The sequence below is a fragment of the Pseudorasbora parva genome, chromosome 9 (assembly GCF_024679245.1).
Source record: "Pseudorasbora parva isolate DD20220531a chromosome 9, ASM2467924v1, whole genome shotgun sequence".
Classification (NCBI taxonomy): Eukaryota; Metazoa; Chordata; class Actinopteri; order Cypriniformes; family Gobionidae; genus Pseudorasbora; species Pseudorasbora parva.
The window spans coordinates 49,114,883-49,141,266 of NC_090180.1; the positions used below are offsets into that span (position 1 = coordinate 49,114,883).

At 46.9% G+C, this 26,384-nt stretch overlaps 1 protein-coding gene across 11 annotated transcripts in view; it reads right to left on the reverse strand.

Annotated features, from left to right (window-relative positions):
- Positions 1–26,384, reverse strand: part of ptprsb (protein tyrosine phosphatase receptor type Sb) — a 113,542-nt gene that overhangs the window by 10,343 nt on the left and 76,815 nt on the right. For 6 of the 11 annotated variants that reach the window (XM_067452947.1, XM_067452945.1, XM_067452941.1 and 3 more), the window contains 9 exons: positions 18,834–18,928; positions 16,286–16,539; positions 15,984–16,071; positions 14,314–14,529; positions 13,837–13,994; positions 12,459–12,545; positions 11,379–11,390; positions 11,080–11,192; positions 6,112–6,209 (listed from right to left, as the gene is read on the reverse strand). In XM_067452947.1, coding sequence (XP_067309048.1) covers positions 6,112–6,209; positions 11,080–11,192; positions 11,379–11,390; positions 12,459–12,545; positions 13,837–13,994; positions 14,314–14,529; positions 15,984–16,071; positions 16,286–16,539; positions 18,834–18,928 — 1,121 coding nt within the window. Of the gene's footprint in view, positions 1–6,111; positions 6,210–11,079; positions 11,193–11,378; positions 11,391–12,458; positions 12,546–13,836; positions 13,995–14,313; positions 14,530–15,983; positions 16,072–16,285; positions 16,540–18,833; positions 18,929–20,840; positions 21,438–21,936; positions 22,055–22,471; positions 22,499–26,031; positions 26,226–26,384 lie in introns of all 11 variants that reach the window. The other 5 variants (XM_067452953.1, XM_067452949.1, XM_067452951.1 and 2 more) reach the window with 4 other exon arrangements.

The window sequence follows — 26,384 nt, forward strand, 5'->3', positions numbered from 1 at the left end:
CCCCCATCCATCCATCTATCCATCCATCCATCCACCCATCCTTCCGTTGTTTGTTTAATGTCTGATTTGTTCTTTTGCAGTTTCTAGCACAAGAGAGCAGTCAGAGAACTCACAGCAAACACTTCTGACAGCATTAACTTAACACCTCCCTATCCTCACCTACACCACAGCACACAGCCATGATTACAGTTTTTCTCCATTGGTTTGGCTCATTTCTTGAAACTGAAATTACATTCTCAAAATTGTAAGATCATTTGGCAAAACAGTCTAACAGTTCAGCACAACACTATAGCTCACTTGCAAAAGCTAATATCTCTCCCAAAACTGTTCACTCATGCTTCAGAACTCAATTCCTTTCCCATATAAATAGTCAGCACCACCAAAATGGCAAAGATCCTTCTCAATTGCTTTGGCTCGTTTTTTGAAACAGACCGGACGTTCTCAACACTTTTGGTGCTTTTGCCAAAATAACATGGATGATTCTGCACAACACCCTGGTTCACCTGCAAAATCTCATACCTCTCCTACAACAGTTCACTCATATGCCAAAACTAAATTTCCTTCTCATTTAAACACTCAGTGCCCCCAAAATACTTCATCCCTTTGGCATTGTGTAAGCACTGCAAGTCAAAATGTTTAGATGTTTTGTCACTATGACAGAGGACCATTGAAACATCCCTCATGTCCACCTTTCAGTCTTAGCCCAGTCATTCCTTGACAATAGTTACTGTACTGTTTTTTTATGTAGCTAACAGAATACAATTGTGTGTAAAAGTGAAAAAAAAAAGAAATAGGATTTTAGGGTAAGAGTAGCCTCCAAGGTTTGACATCACACATTGCACTTGTACTGCCAAGGAAATTGTAACCATTTGTATTCACACACTTGTACATTTGTATTGTACTTACATATATCAGTGTAAAAAGAAAAGGTATACAGCATAATAAGCTACAATATAACCACAAACAAAAAACAATGAAAATTATATGCAAGTTCAATATACTACTGGCCACTACTCCAGTGGTTCTAAACCTGGGGTACATGTACCCCTATTCAAAGGTACTGCATGGGGTACTTGACAGAAGGGGGAGGGGGAAAATCATAAATGAATAGGCTTACTGAAATGTTACAGTAAAACCCACAGTATTAGATAGATTATCATGGGAGGCACTAATTGCAGATCTTTGACCCTTTTTCTTATTGTATTTTCTTTAAAATAAGGATTACAGCTTTGCTTACAGTAACACAACTTTAAAAATAAGGCTTGTTTTGTAAAAACACTGCACACATCCACACACACACACACACACACACACACACAAAACACTTATTTCAAAATTTTACAGTAATTTAACAAAACCTAATTTTGACACCATGTGGCGCACACGCATGGTTCATACAATCTAACCCTTCCCCTCTCATCTCTTCTATACCCCTCTCAACCCCTTCCCCTCTCATCTCTTCTATACCCTTCTCTACCCCTTCCCCTCTCACCCCCTCTCTACCCCTCTCAACCCCTTCCCCTCTCATCTCTTCTATACCCCTCTCTACCCCTCTCAACACCTTCCCCTCTCATCCCTTCTATACCCCTCTCAACCCCTTTCCCTCTCATCCCTTCTATACCCATCTTTACCCCTTCCCCTCTCATCCCTTCTATACCCCTCTCAACCACTTCCCCTCTCATCCCTTCTATACCCCTCTCAACTCCTTCCCCTCTCATCCCTTCTATACCCCTCTCTACCCCTCTCAACCCCTTCCCCTCTCATCTTTTCTATACCCCTCTCAACCCCTTCCCCTCTCATCCCTTCTATACCTCTCTCAACCCCTTCCCCTCTCATCTCTTCTATACCCCTCTCCACCCCTATCAACCCCTTCACCTCTTATCTCTTCTATACCCTTCTCAACCCCTTCCCCTCTCTACCCCTCTCAACCCCTTCCCCTCTCATCTCTTCTATACCCCTCTCAACCCCTTCCCCTCTCATCCCTTATATACCCCTCTCAACCCCTTCCCCTCTCATCCCTTCTATACCCTTCTCAACCCCTTCCCCTCTCATCCCTTCTATACCCCTCTCAACCCCTTCCCCTCTCATCCCTTATATACCCCTCTCAACCCCTTCCCCTCTCATCCCTTCTATACCCCTCTCAACCCCTTCCCCTCTCATCCCTTCTATACCCCTCTCAACCCCTTCCCCTCTCATCCCTTCTATACCCCTCTCAACCCCTTCCCCTCTCATCCCTTCTATACCCCTCTCAACCCCTTCCCCTCTCATCCCTTCTATACCCTTCTCAACCCCTTCCCCTCTCATCCCTTCTATACCCCTCTCAACCCCTTCCCCTCTCATCCCTTATATACCCCTCTCAACCCCTTCCCCTCTCATCCCTTCTATACCCTTCTCAACCCCTTCCCCTCTCATCTCTTCTATACCCCTCTCAACCCCTTACCCTCTCATCCCTTATATACCCCTCTCAACCCCTTCCCCTCTCATCCCTTCTATACCCTTCTCAACCCCTTCCCCTCTCATCCCTTCTATACCCCTCTCAACCCCGTCCCCTCTCATCCCTTATATACCCCTCTCAACCCCTTCCCCTCTCATCCCTTCTATACCCTTCTCAACCCCTTCCCCTCTCATCTCTTCTATACCCCTCTCAACCCCTTCCCCTCTCATCCCTTATATACCCCTCTCAACCCCTTCCCCTCTTATCTCTTCTATACCCCTCTCCACCCCACTCAACCCCTTCACCTATTATCTTTTCTATACCCTTCTCAACCCCTTACCCTCTCTACCCTCTCACCCCCTTCCCCTCTCATCTCTTCTATACCCCTCTCAACCCCTCTCAACCCTTTCACCTATTATCTTTTCTATACCCTTCTCAACCCCTTACCCTCTCTACCCTCTCACCCCCTTCCCCTCTCATCTCTTCTATACCCTTCTCAACCCCTTCCCCTCTCTACCCCTCTAAACCCCTTCCCCTCTCATCCCTTCTATACCCCTCTCAACCCCTACCCCTCTCATCCCTTCTATACCCCTCTCAACCCCTTCCCCTCTCATCCCTTCTATACCCCTCTCAACCCCTTCCCCTCTCATCCCTTCTATACCCCTCTCAACCCCTCCCCTCTCATCCCTTCTATACCCCTCTCAAACCCTTCCCCTCTCATCCCTTCTATACCCCTCTCAACCCCTTCCCCTCTCATCCCTTCTATACCTCTCTCAACCCCTTCCCCTCTCATCTCTTCTTTACCCCTCTCAACCCCTTCCCCTCTCATCCCTTCAATACCCCTCTCAACCCCTCTCAACCCCTTCACCTATTATCTTTTCTATACCCTTCTCAACCCCTTCCCCTCTCATCCCTTCAATACCCCTCTCAACCCCTCTCAACCCCTTCACCTATTATCTTTTCTATACCCTTCTCAACCCCTTACCCTCTCTACCCTCTCACCCCCTTCCCCTCTCATCTCTTCTATACCCTTCTCAACCCCTTCCCCTCTCTACCCCTCTAAACCCCTTCCCCTCTCATCCCTTCTATACCCCTCTCAACCCCTACCCCTCTCATCCCTTCTATACCCCTCTCAACCCCTTCCCCTCTCATCCCTTCTATACCCCTCTCAACCCCTTCCCCTCCCATCCCTTCTATACCCCTCTCAAACCCTTCCCCTCTCATCCCTTCTATACCCCTCTCAAACCCTTCCCCTCTCATCCCTTCTATACCCCTCTCACCCCCTTCCCCTCTCATCTCTTCTATACCCTTCTCAACCCATTCCCCTCTCTACCCCTCTAAACCCCTTCCCCTCTCATCCCTTCTATACCCCTCTCTAGCCCTCTAAACCCATTCCCCTCTCATCCCTTCTATACCCCTCTCAACCCCTACCCCTCTCATCCCTTCTATACCCCTCTCTACCCCTCTAAACCCCTTCCCCTCTCATCCCTTCTATACCCCTCTCAACCCCTACCCCTCTCATCCCTTCTATACCCCTCTCAACCCCTTCCCCTCTCATCCCTTCTATACCCCTCTCAACCCCTTCCCCTCTCATCCCTTCTATACCCCTCTCAACCCCTCCCCCTCTCATCCCTTCTATACCCCTCTCAAACCCTTCCCCTCTCATCCCTTCTATACCCCTCTCAACCCCTTCCCCTCTCATCCCTTCTATACCTCTCTCAACCCCTTCCCCTCTCATCTCTTCTTTACCCCTCTCAACCCCTTCCCCTCTCATCCCTTCAATACCCCTCTCAACCCCTCTCAACCCCTTCACCTATTATCTTTTCTATACCCTTCTCAACCCCTTCCCCTCTCATCCCTTCAATACCCCTCTCAACCCCTCTCAACCCCTTCACCTATTATCTTTTCTATACCCTTCTCAACCCCTTACCCTCTCTACCCTCTCACCCCCTTCCCCTCTCATCTCTTCTATACCCTTCTCAACCCCTTCCCCTCTCTACCCCTCTCAACCCCTACCCCTCTCATCCCTTCTATACCCCTCTCAACCCCTTCCCCTCTCATCCCTTCTATACCCCTCTCAAACCCTTCCCCTCTCATCCCTTCTATACCCCTCTCAACCCCTTCCCCTCTCATCCCTTCTATACCCCTCTCAACCCCTTCCCCTCTCATCCCTTCTATACCTCTCTCAACCCCTCCCCCTCTCATCTCTTCTTTACCCCTCTCAACCCCTTCCCCTCTCATCCCTTCAATACCCCTCTCAACCCCTCCACCTATTATCTTTTCTATACCCTTCTCAACCCCTTCCCCTCTCATCCCTTCAATACCCCTCTCAACCCCTTCACCTATTATCTTTTCTATACCCTTCTCAACCCCTTCCCCTCTCTACCCCTCTCATCCCTTCTATACCCCTCTCAAACCCTTCCCCTCTCATCCCTTCTATACCCCTCTAAACCCCTTCCCCTCTCATCCCTTCTATACCCCTCTCAACCCCTTCCCCTCTCATCTCTTCTATACCCCTCTCAACCCCTTCCCCTCTCATCCCTTCTATACCCCTCTCAACCCCTTCCCCTCTCATTCCTTATATACCCCTCTCAACCCCTTCCCCTCTCATCCCTTCTATACCCCTCTCAACCCCTTCCCCTCTCATTCCTTATATACCCCTCTCAACCCCTTCCCCTCTCATCCCTTCTATACCCCTCTCAACCCCTTCCCCTCTCATCTCTTCTATACCCCTCTAAACCCCTTCCCCTCTCATCCCTTCTATACCCCTCTCAACCCCTTCCCCTCTCATTCCTTATATACCCCTCTCAACCCCTTCCCCTCTCTACCCCTCTTCTCCTCTCTGCCCTCTTTCTCCACAGGCTCCCCCTCTCATCCTCACTGTTCCTCTTACTGTGACGTTGCCTTCCATTTTTGTTGAAGACAGGTGAACTTACCTTTTGCCTTTTTAAGAAATTGCAAGGAAATTACATCATGGTAAATTCCATCTTGATAAATTACCTAACAGCACCTGTCAGGTAACTAAAAATACTGTTTGATTGGTCATCTGAGATGTGTAAAACTCCTCGTTCATTAGTCAAGTTCTAGTTTCACCTGACTGTCAATTGCTGTAATACATTTATCAAATGTTCCAAGGGATTCATATATGGTATTCATAGTATTATGTTCTTGACAAATTTTGACAATTGAATGGACTATTGTGCATATGATGACTAATAAAATTAAATGACGCTGATAAGTTTTGGGGTGAACGACCATTAGACTGAGAATCAAACAATTAGTTTAGCTCAACAAGAACTATTCACCTGGAAATTGTGCTAAATGTAGGCTACTTGTATTAAGTCATATGCAAAGAGGGACAGAGACATTAACACGTGTACTTAGACATTTATAATTTAATGAAATGAATGAGAAATGCTATTCTGTTGTGAACAATTGCCAATTGGTTTGGAGATTAGTCCATGTTGTTATGAGAATGTAATTTTTGTTTCAAGAAATGAGCCAAACCAATGGAAAAACTGTAATAAAGCACCAGCTGAAGAACAGCACAGGGAGACAGGTGCTGAAGGTCATCCTATCTCTCACCTGTCTCTCTGCTAAAGCACCAGCTGAAGAACAGCGCAGTGAGACAGGTGCTGAAGGTCATCCTATCTCACTTGTCTCTCTGCGCTTCTCACCTCGTACTCCTGCGACAGATGCAGGTTGTCGTTGGCCTTCAGGCGCTCCGTGTGTTCAAGCAGATCAGAGCTGGGGATGGGCGGGTGACTCATCATACCTGCGGGGGCAAAGGTCACAGTGGTCGTCATGGAGATGACCTAAAAACCATCACGCCAGTTGCTCAGTCGTGTGTGTGTGTGTGTGTGTGTGTGTGTGTGAGAATCACACATGTGAGTGTCGCAACACCTCGTGTGTGTCAGCTCCTGACACATTATTCTGCCTTCTTCAGTCCCAGAATGCTTTGGATATATAGTGTTCATTTGTTAACTAATTTTTGTTTTTCCATGGCAAAAAACGAGGTGATTAGACGACACTGACATAAAAACACTGACATGCAATACTGAACATGCAATATTGTTGATAAAAAAGACTAAAATGTACTTTTAAAAATAGAAACTTTACCAAAATCTCTCTATATTTTCTTTAACAGAAAGAGCAGAAAAATATTAGACAGTATACAACAAGTATAAACTACAATTAGAATCAAGATCATTTTGAGTGAAATAATTGTGATTATCATCTTAATCATTACAGAGTATGGCTAAAATTTGCGTTTTCATTGACTAAAATAAAACAAAAATTTCAACTACACCTAAAACATAAAGGTAAAGTATATTGTTTCTGTTACAGTAGCCACTCCCCTAACTCTCAGCCTGCTGCAGTAGCCACTCCCCTCCTAACTCTCAGCCTGCTGCAGTAGCCACTCCCCTAACTCTCAGCCTGCTACAGTAGCCACTCCCCTAACTCTCAGTCTGTTACAGTAGCCACTCCCCTAACTCTCAGCCTGCTGCAGTAGCCACTCCCCTCCTAACTCTCAGCCTGCTGCAGTAGCCACTCCCCTAACTCTCAGCCTGCTACAGTAGCCACTCCCCTAACTCTCAGTCTGTTACAGTAGCCGCTCCCCTAACTCTCAGTCTGCTACAGCAGCCGCTCCCCTAACTCTCAGTCTGTTACAGTAGCCACTCCCCTCCTAACTCTCAGCCTGCTGCAGTAGCCACTCCCCTAACTCTCAGCCTGCTACAGTAGCCACTCCCCTAACTCTCAGCCTGCTGCAGTAGCCACTCCCCTCCTAACTCTCAGCCTGCTGCAGTAGCCACTCCCCTAACTCTCAGCCTGCTACAGTAGCCACTCCCCTAACTCTCAGTCTGTTACAGTAGCCACTCCCCTAACTCTCAGTCTGCTACAGTAGCCACTCCCCTCCTAACTCTCAGCCTGCTGCAGTAGCCACTCCCCTAACTCTCAGCCTGCTACAGTAGCCACTCCCCTAACTCTCAGTCTGTTACAGTAGCCGCTCCCCTAACTCTCAGTCTGTTACAGTAGCCACTCCCCTCCTAACTCTCAGCCTGCTGCAGTAGCCACTCCCCTAACTCTCAGCCTGCTACAGTAGCCACTCCCCTAACTCTCAGTCTGTTACAGTAGCCACTCCCCTAACTCTCAGTCTGCTACAGTAGCCACTCCCCTAACTCTCAGTCTGCTACAGTAGCCACTCCCCTAACTCTCAGTCTGCTACAGTAGCCACTCCCCTAACTCTCAGTCTGCTACAGTAGCCACTCCCCTAACTCTCAGCCTGCTACAGTAGCCACTCCCCTAACTCTCAGTCTGCTACAGTAGCCACTCCCCTAACTCTCAGCCTGCTGCAGTAGCCACTCCCCTAACTCTCAGTCTGCTACAGTAGCCACTCCCCTAACTCTCAGTCTGCTACAGTAGCCACTCCCCTAACTCTCAGTCTGCTACAGTAGCCACTCCCCTAACTCTCAGCCCGCTACAGTAGCCACTCCCCTAACTCTCAGTCTGCTACAGTAGCCACTCCCCTAACTCTCAGCCCGCTACAGTAGCCACTCCCCTAACTCTCAGTCTGCTACAGTAGCCACTCCCCTAACTCTCAGTCTGCTACAGTAGCCACTTCCCTAACTCTCAGTCTGCTACAGTAGCCACTCCCCTAACTCTCAGTCTGCTACAGTAGCCACTCCCCTAACTCTCAGTCTGCTACAGTAGCCACTCCCCTAACTCTCAGTCTGCTACAGTAGCCACTCCCCTAACTCTCAGTCTGCTACAGTAGCCACTCCCCTAACTCTCAGTCTGCTACAGTAGCCACTCCCCTAACTCTCAGCCAGCTACAGTAGCCACTCCCCTAACTCTCAGCCTGCTGCAGTAGCCACTCCCCCTAACTCTCAGCCTGCTACAGTAGCCACTCCCCTAACTCTCAGCCTGCTACAGTAGCCACTCCCCTAACTCTCAGCCTGCTACAGTAGCCACTCCCCTAACTCTCAGTCTGCTACAGTAGCCACTCCCCTAACTCTCAGTCTGCTACAGTAGCCACTCCCCTAACTCTCAGCCTGCTACAGTAGCCACTCCCCTAACTCTCAGTCTGCTACAGTAGCCACTCCCCTAACTCTCAGCCTGCTGCAGTAGCCACTCCCCTAACTCTCAGTCTGCTACAGTAGCCACTCCCCTAACTCTCAGTCTGCTACAGTAGCCACTCCCCTAACTCTCAGTCTGCTACAGTAGCCACTTCCCTAACTCTCAGTCTGCTACAGTAGCCACTCCCCTAACTCTCAGTCTGCTACAGTAGCCACTCCCCTAACTCTCAGTCTGCTACAGTAGCCACTCCCCTAACTCTCAGTCTGCTACAGTAGCCACTCCCCTAACTTTCAGTCTGCTACAGTAGCCACTCCCCTAACTCTCAGTCTGCTACAGTAGCCACTTCCCTAACTCTCAGTCTGCTACAGTAGCCACTCCCCTAACTCTCAGTCTGCTACAGTAGCCACTCCCCTAACTCTCAGTCTGCTACAGTAGCCACTCCCCTAACTCTCAGCCTGCTACAGTAGCCACTCCCCTAACTCTCAGTCTGCTACAGTAGCCACTCCCCTAACTCTCAGCCTGCTACAGTAGCCACTCCCCTAACTCTCAGCCTGCTACAGTAGCCACTCCCCTAACTCTCAGTCTGCTACAGTAGCCACTTCCCTAACTCTCAGTCTGCTACAGTAGCCACTCCCCTAACTCTCAGTCTGCTACAGTAGCCACTCCCCTAACTCTCAGTCTGCAACAGTAGCCACTCCCCTAACTCTCAGTCTGCTACAGTAGCCACTCCCCTAACTTTCAGTCTGCTACAGTAGCCACTCCCCTAACTCTCAGTCTGCTACAGTAGCCACTCCCCTAACTCTCAGTCTGCTACAGTAGCCACTCCCCTAACTCTCAGCCCGCTACAGTAGCCACTCCCCTAACTCTCAGTCTGCTACAGTAGCCACTCCCCTAACTCTCAGCCCGCTACAGTAGCCACTCCCCTAACTCTCAGTCTGCTACAGTAGCCACTCCCCTAACTCTCAGTCTGCTACAGTAGCCACTCCCCTAACTCTCAGTCTGCTACAGTAGCCACTCCCCTAACTCTCAGTCTGCTACAGTAGCCACTCCCCTAACTCTCAGTCTGCTACAGTAGCCACTCCCCTAACTCTCAGTCTGCTACAGTAGCCACTCCCCTAACTCTCAGCCAGCTACAGTAGCCACTCCCCTAACTCTCAGCCTGCTGTAGTAGCCACTCCCCCTAACTCTCAGCCTGCTACAGTAGCCACTCCCCTAACTCTCAGCCTGCTACAGTAGCCACTCCCCTAACTCTCAGCCTGCTACAGTAGCCACTCCCCTAACTCTCAGTCTGCTACAGTAGCCACTCCCCTAACTCTCAGTCTGCTACAGTAGCCACTCCCCTAACTCTCAGCCAGCTACAGTAGCCACTCCCCTAACTCTCAGCCTGCTGCAGTAGCCACTCCCCCTAACTCTCAGTCTGCTACAGTAGCCACTCCCCCTAATTCTCAGCCTGTTACAGTAGCCACTCCCCTAACTCTCAGTCTGCTACAGTAGCCACTCCCTTAACTCTCAGTCTGCTACAGTAGCCACTCCCCTAACTCTCAGCCAGCTACAGTAGCCACTCCCCTAACTCTCAGCCTGCTGCAGTAGCCACTCCCCCTAACTCTCAGTCTGCTACAGTAGCCACTCCCCCTAACTCTCAGCCTGTTACAGTAGCCACTCCCCTAACTCTCAGTCTGCTACAGTAGCCACTCCCCTAACTCTCAGCCAGCTACAGTAGCCACTCCCCTAACTCTCAGCCAGCTACAGTAGCCACTCCCCTAACTCTCAGTCTGCTACAGTAGCCACTCCCCTAACTCTCAGCCAGCTACAGTAGCCACTCCCCTAACTCTCAGCCTGCTGCAGTAGCCACTCCCCCTAACTCTCAGTCTGCTACAGTAGCCACTCCCCTAACTCTCAGCCTGCTGCAGTAGCCACTCCCCTAACTCTCAGTCTGCTACAGTAGCCACTCCCCTAACTCTCAGTCTGCTACAGTAGCCACTCCCCTAACTCTCAGCCAGCTACAGTAGCCACTCCCCTAACTCTCAGCCTGCTGCAGTAGCCACTCCCCCTAACTCTCAGTCTGCTACAGTAGCCACTCCCCTAACTCTCAGCCTGCTGCAGTAGCCACTCCCCCTAACTCTCAGTCTGCTACAGTAGCCACTCCCCTAACTCTCAGTCTGCTACAGTAGCCACTCCCCCTAACTCTCAGTCTGCTACAGTAGCCACTCCCCTAACTCTCAGTCTGCTACAGTAGCCACTCCCCCTAACTCTCAGTCTGCTACAGTAGCCACTCCCCTAACTCTCAGCCTGCTGCAGTAGCCACTCCCCCTAACTCTCAGTCTGTTACAGTAGCCACTCCCCCTAACTCTCAGTCTGCTACAGTAGCCACTCCCCTAACTCTCAGCCAGCTACAGTAGCCACTCCCCTAACTCTCAGTCTGCTACAGTAGCCACTCCCCTAACTCTCAGTCTGCTACAGTAGCCACTCCCCCTAACTCTCAGCCTGCTACAGTAGCCACTCCCTTAACTCTCAGCCAAAAGAGTCAGTGTGTGTGTGTGTGTGTGTGTGTGTGCACGTGTGCGTGCCTGGTGTCTGGAAGTTGATGCGTCTCATCTCCACGGGGTCGGTGGGATGGTGAGCCATCATCTCAGCATTATTCAGCAAACATTTGGTCCCCGGCTCAGAGTCCTTACGTTTGCTAATGAGCGACACAGAAAATGTGGAGGAACTTCAGTTATTAACTCGACTCAACGGACAGAAATAAAATCAAAGAGTAGAACAACTCAAATAAAGCCGACGACAGGGACTGAGTGACTGAAGTGTGTTCTGCCTCGAATAAGAGCTTTAATCTTCTCTCAGTGATGAGCGATCAGATCTCACTTACCTGTCGGGTTTACTGGAGTCCCATCATCGCCGCACACACACACACACACACACACACACACACACACACACACACACAGAGAGAGAGAGAGAAAGAAAGAGAGAAATCAATATAGTGCATTTGTATGCAGCAGCTACACGACACCTCCTGCAGATAACGCTCTCCTTCATTGGGGACAGTTTAACAGCGGCTCCCGCGGGACTAGATTGTTCCGGACTAATGGAAGGGGCAGAGATGATCAGACCCAAGGGCAGATTTATCAGCCGGACCGGACCCACATTTACGCTCGCGGCGCCACGAAGGTCATGCCAGCAATTTGGCAAACACGGATCCCTGCCACAGCTCAGAATGAGCTCAACATCACTCACATTTATTCACATCCAAACAAAGAATAAAACTGGGACACGACTGACGCGGCATTAAGCGGAGTGTGTGTGAGTGTGTGTGTGCAGAAGACAGTGTCCCAGAATGCACCTAATGAAGAGCAGAGGTAATCTAGACTAAGATGAAGCTCAAATATAAGAGTTTTCATTGGGGTTGTGATTCCAGAGTCTTCATCATCATCATCATCATCATCATCATCATCATCATCATCATCATCATCATCATCATCATCAGGGTCAGCAATACTCTAACCATTAAAAACACTACATAAATATACAATAACTTTCACACACACTGCAATAAATGCTCTTCTTACTCAGTATTTTTGTCTTGTTTCCAGTCCAAATATCTAACAATTCTTAAATCGAGATGCATTACTAGATCAGTCAAACGATATGAGATATTTTTACTTGTTTTGAAAAATAATCTTATTTCTGTTCGGGACGGAAACAAGATTTCAATCAGAAATAAGATTATTTTTCTCACTCCATTGGCAGATCATTTTGCCTGTTTTAAGCAAAAAACTAATGTTGATTTTATTTTTAAATAAAAAAAGGGAAAATATCTTCCGTCATTTTACTGATCTAGTAAATGCATCTTGATTTAAGAATTGTCAGATATTTGGACCAGAAAACCCTGAGTAAGAACACATATTGAACACATATTAACACATTATAACTGAATGGTTCCTCTTGCCTGGGTTCTTCCAGATCATTCTGCAGCTCATCTGATTGAATCTTCGCCTCAGACTCTATTATCTTCCTGTCCAGAAATATCTGCTTCCTACATATTTAATCACACGTTATTCTCTCTGTCGTCACACACACAGCGCCGTTCCTGCCAACATCATCTCTTCTTCTCCTCACTACAATATCATATGTGTGCATATTTCTGTATTTATGATTATGGTTACTTTACATATGCTGGATGTAAGCTGACCAAGTTTAAGTGCACTGCAAGAAGTCTAAATATTCTTACATTAGGGCACATTTACTGGAGAAGAGACACGACTGAAGATATTAACACAAATTAAATGAGTTTGTGCTGAACTAATATCTGCCAATGGAGTCAAAATTAAAATAAGTTTTTGTTCGTTTTAAATATATACTGTATATATTCACAGATTAGGCATAACATTATGATCACCTTCCTAATATTGTGCTGACCCGTCTCTGATGGAGTCCTCTAGACCCCTGAAGGTGTGCTGATGTATCTGGCACCAAGATGTGAGCAGCAGATCCTCTAAGTCCTGTAAGTTGTGAGGTGGATCGGACTTGTTTGTTCGGCTCATCCCACAGACGCTCGATTGGATTGAGATCTGGGGAATCTGGAGGCCGAGTCGACGCCTCAAACTGGTTGTTGTGCTCCTCAAACCATTCCTGAAGCATTTGTGCTTTGTGTCAGGAGCATTATCCTGCTGGAAGAGCCACAGCCACCAGAATACCGTTTCCATTTCCGTGCCACTGTGGTGCTTTCGGCGGGGTCAGAGGTCACCCTGACTGGTCCATACGCCTCAAACTGAGATGCTCTGTGTATTCTGACAGCTTTCTATCAGAACCAGCATTAACTTCTGGAGCAGTTTGAGCTCCAGTAGCTCGTCTGTTTGATCGGACCCCACGGGCCAGCCTTCGCTCCCCACGGTCATCAATGAGCCTTGGCCACCCATGACCCTGTGGCCGGTTCTCCACTGGTCCTTCCTTGGAGCACTTTTGATAGATACTGACCACTGCAGACCGGGAACAGCCCACAAGAGCTGCAGTTTTGGAGATGCTCTGACCCAGTCGTCTAGCCGTCACAATCTGGCCAAACTCGCTCAAATCCTTACGCTTGCCCATTTCTCCTGCTTCACACACATCAACTTCACTTCACCTGTCAGTGGTTATAATTTTATGCCTGATCGGTGTTTGTATATGTATGTATGTGTTTATAAATATACCCCCCCTGCAGAATCTGAACATCGATTTGTTTTTATTTAGTCCTGCTCTGATGAAGCTACATATGATTTTATGGTAACACAATAAGGTATAATTTGTGAAAACGTTTGTTCTGACAGAAGCGGAGCTCACACACTCACTTCTTGTAGAGCAGGATGGCGATGACGATGCAGATGATGAAGACGACGGCCAGGACGGGTCCCACGACCCAGATGAGGCCATCGCCCGCATCCAGAGGCTGAGGGTCCGAGTCGGGCGCGATCACGGGGTCGGTGTAAGGGCTGGCCACAAACATCTTCTGAACACACAAACACAGGAGCGTTACACCTGCGTGCACACACACACACACACAAACACACACACACACACACACACACACACACACACACACACACACACGCACGCACGCACACACACACTCACACACTCACACACACACACACACACACACACACACACACACACACACACACACACATACACACACACACACACACACACACACACACACACACACACACACACACACACACATACACACACACACACACACACACACACACACACACACACACAAACACACACACACACACACACGTATAGATGGCACATCTTACCCCAGTGGTGGCGTTGAGCTCCGCCAGGATGAAGAACACATACTCCTGTCCCGCCTCTAAGGCCCGGTTCTCGAAGCCGCCGTAGTCCTGCTGGTTGCCCAGAGTGAAGAAGGCCGGCAGCGTGGCGGGAGTGAAGCGGGCCGTGATGTAAGCTCTCCGCAGGTCCACCTGACGCTGCCTTGGGTCTCTCTGCTTCTGGCTGATGTCCTTCAGCAGCTGCAACACACATCAGAACCAATCAGAACCTGTCAGCACGCACGCACACACACACACACACACACACACAGACACACACACACACACACACACACACACGCGCACACACACACACACACACACACACACACACACACACACACACACACACACACACACACACACACACACACACACACACACACACACACACTTCTAATTGCTCAACTATCTTAGGTCTTCTTTATCGCATCTTCCTCTTTATGATGCTCCAAATGTTTTCTAATGGTGAAAGATCTGGACTGCAGGCTGGCCATTTCAGTGCCGGATCCTTCTTCAGCCATGACGCCGTCTGGATGGAGCAGATGTTGCTCTAGAGCTTGGATAGACCTTTCAGCATTGATGGCCTTTCCTGATGTGTAAGCTGCCCATGCCACACACACTCATGAACCCCAGACCATCAGAGATCAGCTTCTGAACTGAGTGCTGAGAACAGCTTGGGTTGTCCTTGTCCTCTTTAGTCCGGATGGTGTCCCAGTTTTCCAAAAAGAACTTCAGATTTTGATCTGTCTGACCCCAGAACAGTTTTCTTCTTTGCCACAGTCCATTGACCTGTCGAGTTTTAGCCGGCGACGGCGAATGGCGCGGTGGATTGTGTTCTCCAATGTTTTCTGGAAGTATTCCTGAGCACATGTTGTGATGTCCATTACAGGAGCATTCCTGTGTGTGATGCAGTGCCGTCTAAGGGCTGAAGATCACCGCCACCCAGTTTGGTTTTGACCCCTTTGACCCTTACGCACAGAGATTGTTCCAGATTCTCTGAGTCTTTGGATGATATTATGCTCTGTAGATGATGATACCTCTCTGAGAAACTCCTTTCTGATATCGCTCCACTATTGTCCGCCGCAGCATTGGGGGAATTGGTGATCCTCTGCCCATCTTGCCCTCTGAGAGACACTGCCACTCTGAGAGGCTCTTTTATACCCAATCATGTTGCCAGTTGACCTAATAAGCTGCTTCCAGCTGTTCCTTATGTGTACATTTAACTTTTCTTGCCTCTTATTGCTGTCTGACCCAACTTATTTGGAATGTGTAGCTCTCATGAAATCCAAAATGAGCCGATATTTGGCATTTCCCGCTTTCAACATTTGATATGTTATCTCTATTCTATTGTGAATAAAATATAAGTTTATGAGATTTGTAAATGATTGCATTCCTTTATTATTCACAATTTGTACAGTGTGTGTGTGTGTAAGAGAGAGAGTGTGTGTGTGTGTGTGTAAGAGAGAGAGTGTGTGTGTGTGTGTGCGTGTGAATCGGGTTTGTACACATGTACAGTGTGTGTGTGTTTGTGTGTCTCTGTGAGTGTGTGTATGTGTCTGTGTGTGAATGAGTGTGTGTGTGTGTCTGTGTGTGTGTGTGTGTGAGTGAGTGAGTGAGTGTGAGTGTTGCAGCTCTAGCGATGTGAGCAGTACCTCCTCCAGGTCCATCTCGTCTGGGCTCTTCAGATGACGGATCACGCCTCTGGCTCTCTTCAGAGGAACCACCACCACATAGATGTTCCTGCAGAAACAACACACACTCATTAACACACACTAATGAACCGGATGCAGGTTTTAGGTTTAAAGGTTTGTAGGAAGATGTCAGTTTAAGGGCAGTGTAGGGGGATACAATGTACAATTTGTACGGTAAAAAAAACATTACCTCTATGGAGAGTCCCCACAAAGATAGTGAACCAGACGTGTGTGTGTGTGTGTGTGTGTGTGTGTTCTCGCACCTCACAATGCTCCTGGTGTCCAGCGAGGGCAGGATGATGGTGACCGTGGCCTCAGCCTGCCGTGCGGTGTCCACCTCGGGCCTGCGGATGAGGATGGGCGGTGAGGTTTTGGCATGGATGCGGTGTCTGAGGCCGCCCATGTTGCCCTCGGGGCTCGTGATCTTGAAGTCGTAACTGGTGTCTGGCTGCAGGTTCGGGATCACCGCCTTCCTCAGCCGAGCATCCACCTCCATCTTCTGCCGGTTATACTCCACCTGAGGACCAGAGCGAACCAATCAGAAACACTCACAAAGGCCTGGTTTACTGTAAGGGGCAGTGTGTGTGTGTGTGTGTGTGTGTGTTTGGTGTGTGGGTGTGTGGGTGTGTGTGTGTGTGTGACGGGTAGGTTTAGAGGTAGGGGCAGTTTAAGGGGATAGAAAATACTGTTTGTACAGTTTAAAAACCATTACCCCTATGGAATGTCCCCATATGTCACAAAAACAAACGTGTGTGTGCGTGTGTGTGTGTGTGTGAGTGCGTATGTACTCACACACACGCACACAAACACTCGCAAATACACACTCAAACATGCAATGTGTGTCACTTCGAGATAACCGAAAATGGGCAAAGAGGCGGGACTTGGGCGGAGCTGAGGTGACGTGATGGCTAACAGACAAACGCAAATTCACCTGTCACTCAAGTGGCCACGCCCTTAATTATGCCGAACTTAGGCTTAATATGATTTAAACCGATGAGTTATAAAAAAATTCACCCCTCTCACAGTCGTCATGAAGGCCAAAAATACCCACATACAGGTGCTGGTCATATAGTAAGAATATCATCAAAAAGTTGATTTATTTCACTAATTCCGTTCAAAAAGTGAAACTTGAATATTATATTCATTCATTACAGACAGACTGATATATTTATATTTTACTTTTGATGATAATAACCGAAAACTAAGGAAAATCCTAAATTCAGTATCTTAAAAATTGGAATATTGTGAAAAGATTCAATATTAAAGACACCTGGTGCCGCTCTAATCAGCTCATGAACTCAAACACCTGCAGGCCTTTAATGGCCTCTCAGTCTAGTTCTGTCGGCGACACTATCATGAGGACGACTGCTGATCGACAGTCCTCCAAAAGACGACCACTGACACCTTACACACGGAGGGCGAGACACTAAAGGTCACTGTTAAAGAGGCTGGCTGTTCACAGAGCTCTGTGTCCAAGCTGATTAATAGAGAAAAGATGTGGTGGAAAAAAGTGTACAAGCTATAGGGCTAACACACCGCACCCTGGAGAGGTGTGAAACAAAACCCATTCAAAAATGTGGAGGAGATTCACAAAGAGTGGACTGCAGCTGGAGTCAGCGCTTTAAGAACCGCTGCGCACAGACGTATGATGGGCACGGGCTTCAGCTTCACATTCCTGGAGTCAAGCCACTCTTGATCAACAGACAGAACCGTCTCGCCTGGGCTACAGACAAAAATGTGATATGCAGACCCAACAATAGAGAAGAGCTGAAGGCCTATCAGAGCAACCTGGGCTCTCATAACCCCTGAGCAGAGCCACAGACGGACCGACTCCACGCCACGCCGCATCGCTGCAGTAATTCAGGATAAAGGAGACACAACTGAGAGTTGTAGTGAGTGCTGGACATGCTCATGCTTTTCAGTTGGCCAAGATTTCTAAAAAATCCTCTCTTTGTGTTGGTCTTATGTAATATTCTAATTTTCTGAGATACTGAATTTGGGATTTTCCTTAGTTATCAGTCATCAATCATCAAAATAAAAAAAAGAAACATTTGAAATACATCAGTCTCTGTGTAATTAATTAATATAATATACACGTTTCAGAGGCGGACAGTAGTGGAGTATTTTTACTCTCTACTCTAGTACATTTTTAAGTTTATACTTTATCAGTGCTTTTCTTTAGAAAACGTTCACTTCACTGCATTCCAATGCACAAAATATCATTTCATACTTTTAACTGCACTACATTTCATAAATAAAAGTAGTTGTTTTCTAACTTTTAATACTTAATTACACTAAAAAAGTGGTACTTTCTTACTTGTACTGAAGTAAAGCCTTAATACTTAAAACCTCCAGAAAAAGTATACAGAACTACATTTTTAATGTAATTAAGTATTAAATGATATTCAATATGAAATGTATTGCTGAAAAAAGCTCAATATTATGTTTTGGCATGTTGTGAAGTAAAAGTTTTCCTAAGAACACCGATAAAGTACATAAAAGGACTTGGAAAGTTCAAATTTGAATGGAATTAGTGAAATAAATCAACTTTTTGACGATATTCTAACGATATGACCAGCAGAGCAAACCCACTGAATGTCCCAGGCTGTCGACATGTTTCTCTCGAGTGGCGATGAACTGCAGTTTAAGTCACTTCCGTGTTGGCTTCAAGAGAGACCGCGGGAGGAGCCGCTCAGTCTCTATATTATCTTTTTCTTCCCTCACACCAAATTCCCAATCGTGTGGATTCCTCTTAAAATGACGTATCTCACGCATGAACGTTTGCAAGAAGAATGGACCGAAGTGACTCACAGTGAAGCGATAGGGGGCGCTGCTCTCCGGAAACTCCCACGTCAGCAACACACTCGTCTTAGTCGCCAGATTCACCGAGAAATTCCTCGGCACGTCTGTGCAAAAACACACACACACACACGAACAACACGTGAGACTGGCATAATCACAGAACGTCAACACACACACACACACGGGACCGTGAGGAAATGTGCGAGTCCGAGGCCTGTGCAGGGAATTGTGGGGGATGTAGAAGGTGAGCGTATGGCAGAAGGTCCAGGGAGAGCCGGCCCAGATTCAATCGCTGCTAATGAAGGGAAGGAAGGAAAGTGAGACATAAACCTCAATCACACGCAAACACACATTCATTTTATTTGTGCCACACCACAAACTGGACTGGGAAGTGTTAGGAAATAGAAGTGGAGGGCAGTGAAGCAGCTCAAAATAGAGGATGAGGGAAAAGAAAAGCGTCCTCCTTGAGAACTCGTCCTCCGCATGGACTGTGACTGACACCTGTCACTCACCTCCAAACTCCGCCTCCAAACGACTGGCCGACTGCACTGCAAAAACTGCTCTTCTTACTCAGTAATTTGGTCGTTTCTAATCTAAATATTTAAAAATTCTTAAATCAAGACGCCTTTACTAGATATTTCAAATGAAATAAAATATTTTCCTTGTTTACTTAAAAATAAAATATTTTTTTTGCTTAAAATAGGCAAAATTATCTGCCAATGGAGAGAGAAAAATAATCTTGTTTCTGATTGAAATCTTGCTTTGATTATTTTTCTCGCCCATTGGCAGATAATGTAGCTTGTTTTCAGCCTGGTCTTATTGGACAAACCAATAAGTGCATATCACGAAAGCGCAGTTTTTTCCCGGAACAGATGTGTGTGTGAGTCTGGCATGTTTTGTTACGTTGGTTTTTTAACGTACACCCACATGAACCCTAAACCGACCCGATAGTGTTCACAACAGCAAATGTGAAAAAAATAAAATTGTCTCCGTGTCATTTTAGCTTGTGTCGTTTTACCGCGACCTCTCTCGAAGAGGAAGTAATGTAAACTGCAATTCCTCAACTGGCCACTAGAGCGGCTCCAGACGGAGCAGAATCTCATTGAGTCTTATGTTAAAGTGGCCAACCTTACAGCAGAATAAAACATGTTTACAGTCTGAGACAAACTGTGGTTTTGGCCTGTACGGCTAATTTTGCCCTTCATGACGACTGTGAGGGGGTGAATTATTTTATGACTCATTCGTTTACATTATATAAAGCCTTAAAGTTCTGCATAATTAAGGGCGTGGTTACTTTGAGTGACAGGTGGATAGCCATTTATCCTCTATCTAGACATTGCATCCCCTAAGCTCCGCCCACACCCCATAAGCCCCGCCTCTTTGACCCTTTTTCTGTTATCCAGGCGTGACTCGCTCGTAAGATGGCGACGGCTCGTCTCTACTTTACGCTTCAGAGCGGCTCTTCAGAACCCTACGGGTGACGCTACGACACTACGGCCATATTTATTACAGTCTATGATCATGACTCGTTCTTCACCTGAGCTTTCAGAATCGCAAGTATAAATCTGTTCCAGCTGAGCTATCGAGCTTAGTAGGTCAGGAAAGCCGAACATATGTGACGCAAACTCCAAAATGTGTTTGTTTACAAATCATGCACTATGGTAAAAAAAAAACTTGCTGTTTTACTGCCTCTAGTGGTCATTTCTGTTGGACACTGCAGTGATATGCACATATTGGTATTTTGTCATTGCCACAGGTATGTTTTATCCAATGAGAGCAGGCTGCCTGTTTTAAGCAAATACTCACTTGAGTTAGATTTTTTTTTCCCCAGCAAACAAGCAAAAATATCTTATGTCCTTTTACTCATCTAGTAAATAAATCTTGATTTAAGATTTTAAATAGAAACTAAAAAGGAGCATTTTTTGCAGTTTGTTACCTGAGCTCCGCCCACATTCACATCATCACTGGTGAAGGGGTGGGTGGGGTTATTTGTGGGCGGGGCTTCGCTCAGCATACCTGTGTCGAAGGCGGTGGTGCGGTACAGAACCTGTGGGCTATACGGGCCCGACCCGGCGGCGTTATGAGCCGAAATTCTCACAGCGTACGCCTGGTCGGGGTTCAGCCCGTGGATGGTGTAGCTGGAAGCATCCGCCGGGACTGTTAGCGTCCGCGGTTCGACTCCGCCCACTTCCTCGTATGCAACTCCGCCCACTTCCTCGTACGCGAGCGTGAATCCCGTATACGTTCCGCCCGGAGGCAGCCAGCGGAACTGCAGCGAGCAGCACGTGGCATTCACACGCTCCGAAAGCCGCGGAAAACCTTTGGGAGGAAACTCCGGCACGGAAAGCTCCACCTCCGCCGCGTCGCCGTACCCAGAGCGCCCTCTAGCAGCCAGGAGGAATGAGTAAACGCCAGCACGCAGCTCGCTCACATCACACCCACGCTCTGCAGCGCTGAGGTCCACAGAGAGAGAGCCGGAGCCGTTCTTCAGGCCGTAGCGGAGCCGGAAGCCCAGGACCTCCAGCTGAGGGTCGGAGGACTGCTGGACCGTCCACATCACAGCCGCGGACGATTCATTAATGAGCTGCACAGATAGAACGGGACGAGCCGGTACTGGAGGAGACACACACAAACAAACACACACACACACACACATGCACGCATGCACGCACGCACACAAACACACACACCCACGCAGTTAGTTAACTGTCACACAGACATTCCATAGGCGTAATGGTTTTTATACTGTACAAACTGTATTTTCTATCCGCTTACACTGCCCCTAAACCTACCCATCACACACACACACACACACACACACACACACACACACACACACACACACACACACACACACACACACACACACACACACACACACACACACACACACACACAGCCCCTAAACCTACCCATCACAGGAAACTTTCTGCATTTTTACTTTCTCATAAAAACTCCTCCTGTGTGATTTATAAGCCTTTTGTAAAGTGGGGCCATGGGTAATGTCCTCATATTTCACCCTCTCCTGTAATACCTGTTTCATACCCATGGCATTATACACATTTGTGTCCTCATATGTCACACAAACAAGCACACACACACACACACTCACGTGCAACGGGCATCTTCACCAGATAAGCGCCGCTTTGCGCTCCATCTCCTTTGATGGTGTAAGCCGCCACACTGATGGAGTAAAGCGTCTCCGGCTGCAGGTCCTCGATCATCAGCTCCTAAACACACGAGCCATTCAGCGACAAAAGCTTCTCAGATCATGATCTGCATTCAAGTGGCCCTATGCAAGTGCTCTCCACTATGAGAGGTTCACACACACACACACATACACACACACACACACACACACACACACACACAGTCACACTCACACTCACACACACACACACACACACACACACACACACACACACGAACACGCTCACGCTCACGCACACGCACACACACACACACACACACACACACACACACACACATACACACACACAAACAAAAACACAAACACGCTCACACACACACACACACACACACACACACACACACACACACACACACACACACACACACACACACACACACATACACACACACACACACACACACACTCTAAAGGTGAAACTGAAGCTCATACTCACATATTGTGCCGTCTCATCCGCGTCCCTCTAATGGCAGGAAAACACGCACAGACATGTGAGAGAATCAGCGATGACCAGGAGGAGCGTAGGAGGAGAAGAAGAGGGTGAGATTCAGGAGGAGAAGAGGAGGAGAAGAAGAGGGTGAGATTCATTTAGTGGGAGAACAGAATGAACGGCAGTGAGTTTGTTCATTCAGATCCGTCTAATTCTGTGCACTCACAATACTGACAAACTCAATCGATACTGCCTGCTAGCTTTCAAAAAATGTTTACATTTTGAAAAAAATCTTAGTTTCAGGCAATGAATAATCATCCAAAGCCTGAAACTAAAGCTGCATGAAAGGCTGATGGCCACATGCATCCACAACCCATTTCACTGAGTGAAACAAAATATGAAACGAAAAAATTAAACCTGAATGAATAAAGACCAAAAACATATCATCTCCAAGCATCAATACATCTTATTTTTAACATATAATTTCTAAAAAGTCTTGTATATGCAGGGAAAACGCATGTAATCATGGTTCCCTGAGAAGGGGAATGAGACCCTGCGTATTCTAGAGGACATTTTGGGGAATGAACATTGTCTGAAGCACGTGTGAAACGAAGATAAATAATCTGCCAGTGGTGTAAACAAAATAATCTTGTTTTCTGTTTGAATTAAGATTATTTTTCTCACCCCATTGGCAGATTATTTATCTTATTTTAAGCAAAAACTCTCTTCATTTAGAGTTATTTTCTCCCAAAACAAGACAATCATTTTTACTTGTCTAGTAAATGTTTCTTAATATATTTTTAAAACGTTTTTATATTTTGAATAGAAACAAGACAAAAATACTATTTTTTTTAAACTAAAAAATAAGTAAGAAAAGCCTTTTTTTGCAGGGGATGCAGTGTCTCATTCCCCTTTTGAGGGAACCATGGTTACATGCATAACATGAGACATTCACTTTCAAATGTGAACTTGCACTGCATCCCCTAGAGGACACTTTGGGGAACGAATGCCCACTCCGCCATGCTGAAAGGATGAGTGTCTCATCGGCTGACATTAAAGTGAAAGACTCTAAGGAGTCACCATCCCTGAGGTACACACCCACGGCTGGTGTGAATAATTCCCTTTGGCTAAATCTCGAGCTCCCTACCCTATCAGAGAAAGTTAACAACGGCTTCCTTCCCTGCAGGGCTGAGTCAGAAAGTAGCCTACAGGCAGAGCTCAAGGGCTTGGTATACCCGAGACTCATCACTAAATGGAGCTCTGAGAGCGGAGGTCTCAGCATGAGCTACAGTGAGAAGTGAGATAGATTACCTTATGATATCTCTGCGTCAGCGGGATCAAAGGCAAAACAAAAAGGCTCATTCAAATTGTTATAATAATAACTACGACATTTTTTTGCCTCTAATTCTTCAGAATTAGATACAACACGTTGAATAGTAGCAGTATTTGTACCAACAAGAGGAGCACAGAAAAACAGAAAGTTCCTGTTCGACGACTCGTAATCCCGCCGAACGCAAGGATAGGCGCTCAGCTCTCATTCCCCGAGCGCGAGTTAGATTCTATCACTGCGAAAAGATTCACACGAGAACAGCCACGGATGCGTCGCTATGAGTGCCTCAAACTCCGTCGAGAGAGCTGAATGCACTGCTTCCACCCAAATGCACGTCCCAAATCCCTCCAGAATAAGGATGGTGTGGATGGAGCTTTACAATTTGGGTTAAATATAGATATTGTATACTTTGGGTATTTATAGAAGGCTATATTATGTTGTGATTGTGTATTTTAAAGCATTTTGTTTCCAAATGTGCTTCATAAATAATAGAGATCTCCTCTGAAACTCTAGATCAGCACATCTCAATCTTTCAGATCCACAGAGCCCCAAATACCACCATCCTCCTGCCGAAACCACTTATTTCCATGGATGAAGACCAAATTAATCTGAAAAATGTTTAATTATAAATCTGTGTATTATATAATTTGGATTTTTTCAGTTCTGTTACATTATTGCATTCTTTGAGAAATCCTCACAATGCAAACAAGAACTGAACACACAAGTCCTCACCCATGCCCAAGAACACACAGGTCCTCACCCATGCCCAAGAACACACAGGTCCTCACCCATGCCCAAGAACACACAAGTCCTCACCCATGCCCAAGAACACACAGGTCCTCACCCATGCCCAAGAACACACAGGTCCTCATCCATGCCCAAGAACACACAGGTCCTCACCCATGCCCAAGAACACACAAGTCCTCACCCATGCCCAAGAACACACAGGTCCTCACCCATGCCCAAGAACACACAGGTCCTCATCCATGCCCAAGAACACACAGATATTTGCTTCCTGAAATCTTTCTTCATGATATTTGCTCTCACACATTTGCAAACAGACGGACCCTGAAGACAGGTGTTCTTATACTCCTGGTCATATGCCATAGGCTGTCCATGTCGAGTTTAATGTCATGTTTTCACACATGCTTCAGACTCCGGTCAAGCCAAAGTGTCCTCTCCGGGATGCAGAGTCCCGTTCTCATTCGAAAGCCAAACGCTTGCTTCCACGATGCCAAATAAGCTGGATAAGACTAGTAGCTTGTTTGAAATCAAGTGTTTCTAAAGATGCGCAAAACTCAGATGGAGGGCAGGAAGTGAAATGTAGAATGGACGAGATGGAGGAAGGCCTGTAATGTGCTGGTTTAGAAAGCTATAAACAGACAATCATGACAAATGCTGGACGTGATCCTTATGTTATAAAGAGGAGCGATTTCTACTGAACTGGAAGACTTGGCTGCCATCTAGCCGGTTGATATAGAGAATGTGAAGCTACGGCATGTCGAGTTCTGGTCTGGTGTGTTTATATCGCGCTGCATTTCTACTGGTGAAAAATGTCACCATTGTAGGTCATTTATGCTGCATCGAGGATCGCCACATGAACTCACACTGTAAAATAATCACAGTGCGTTTGGTTTCATTAACATTACATTTGCGAGTGTGATTCTCACAGTTTATTGAAATATATTTTCTTCCCTGCAAACGAAGGAGAATGTGAATATTTGGCCAAGTCCAAAACAAAGGTAAGCCGGGAACCAATGGAAACCCGTTTCCACAACACAATAAAAAGAGTAATCGTGACATTTTATTTCAGAAATCTGGCTTTTTTCTCACAATTGCGAGTTATAAAGTCACAATTCTGACTTTACAAAACAGTTGTTAGAAAAAAAGCCAGAATTGTGGCGTTTTCTCTATTTTTTTATTTAGTGGCGGAAACGAGCTTCCACAGGTATCCGTATTGAGTATCAGCAGATGCAAAGCGCCATCAAAGGCGACACATTTTAAAGTAAAAAAGCGATAAAAGTTACCTAAACGATAAAAGCTCTTTGTGGTTTCTCGGTTTGGTTGATTTAAGCAATATACCACGCAAAACAGGCATGTGGAGTTTTTGTTAATGATTCCTATGTAGAAAATCGCTTCCTGCCCTCCATCTGCATTTCACGCCTCAGCAGTGACAAACAACCGATTGGCAGATTATGCAAATGAGTTTCCAGGTGTGCCGGGGTCGTGACCTCACCTGGGCGTCGTCCAGCATCATGTCTTTGATGCGCGGCTGGCCTTGAGACTCGCCGTTCTGCACATGAGCGTAATGGACCTGATAGCCTCGGATCTGCCCGTTCCGCTGATCCGGAGACACAGAACGCCACGAGACTTTAACACAGGTGCTGTTGATCGGCTGGACCTCTACCTGACGGGGCGGAGCTCCGGGCACTGACACACACACACACACACACACACACACACACACACACACACACACACACACACACACACACACACACACACACAAAGGTGCTCATAAGCCCTATTCGGACGCAATTAATTTAACATGGGGAGATAGGTGTAAAGTAATTATCACTAGAGGTTCTC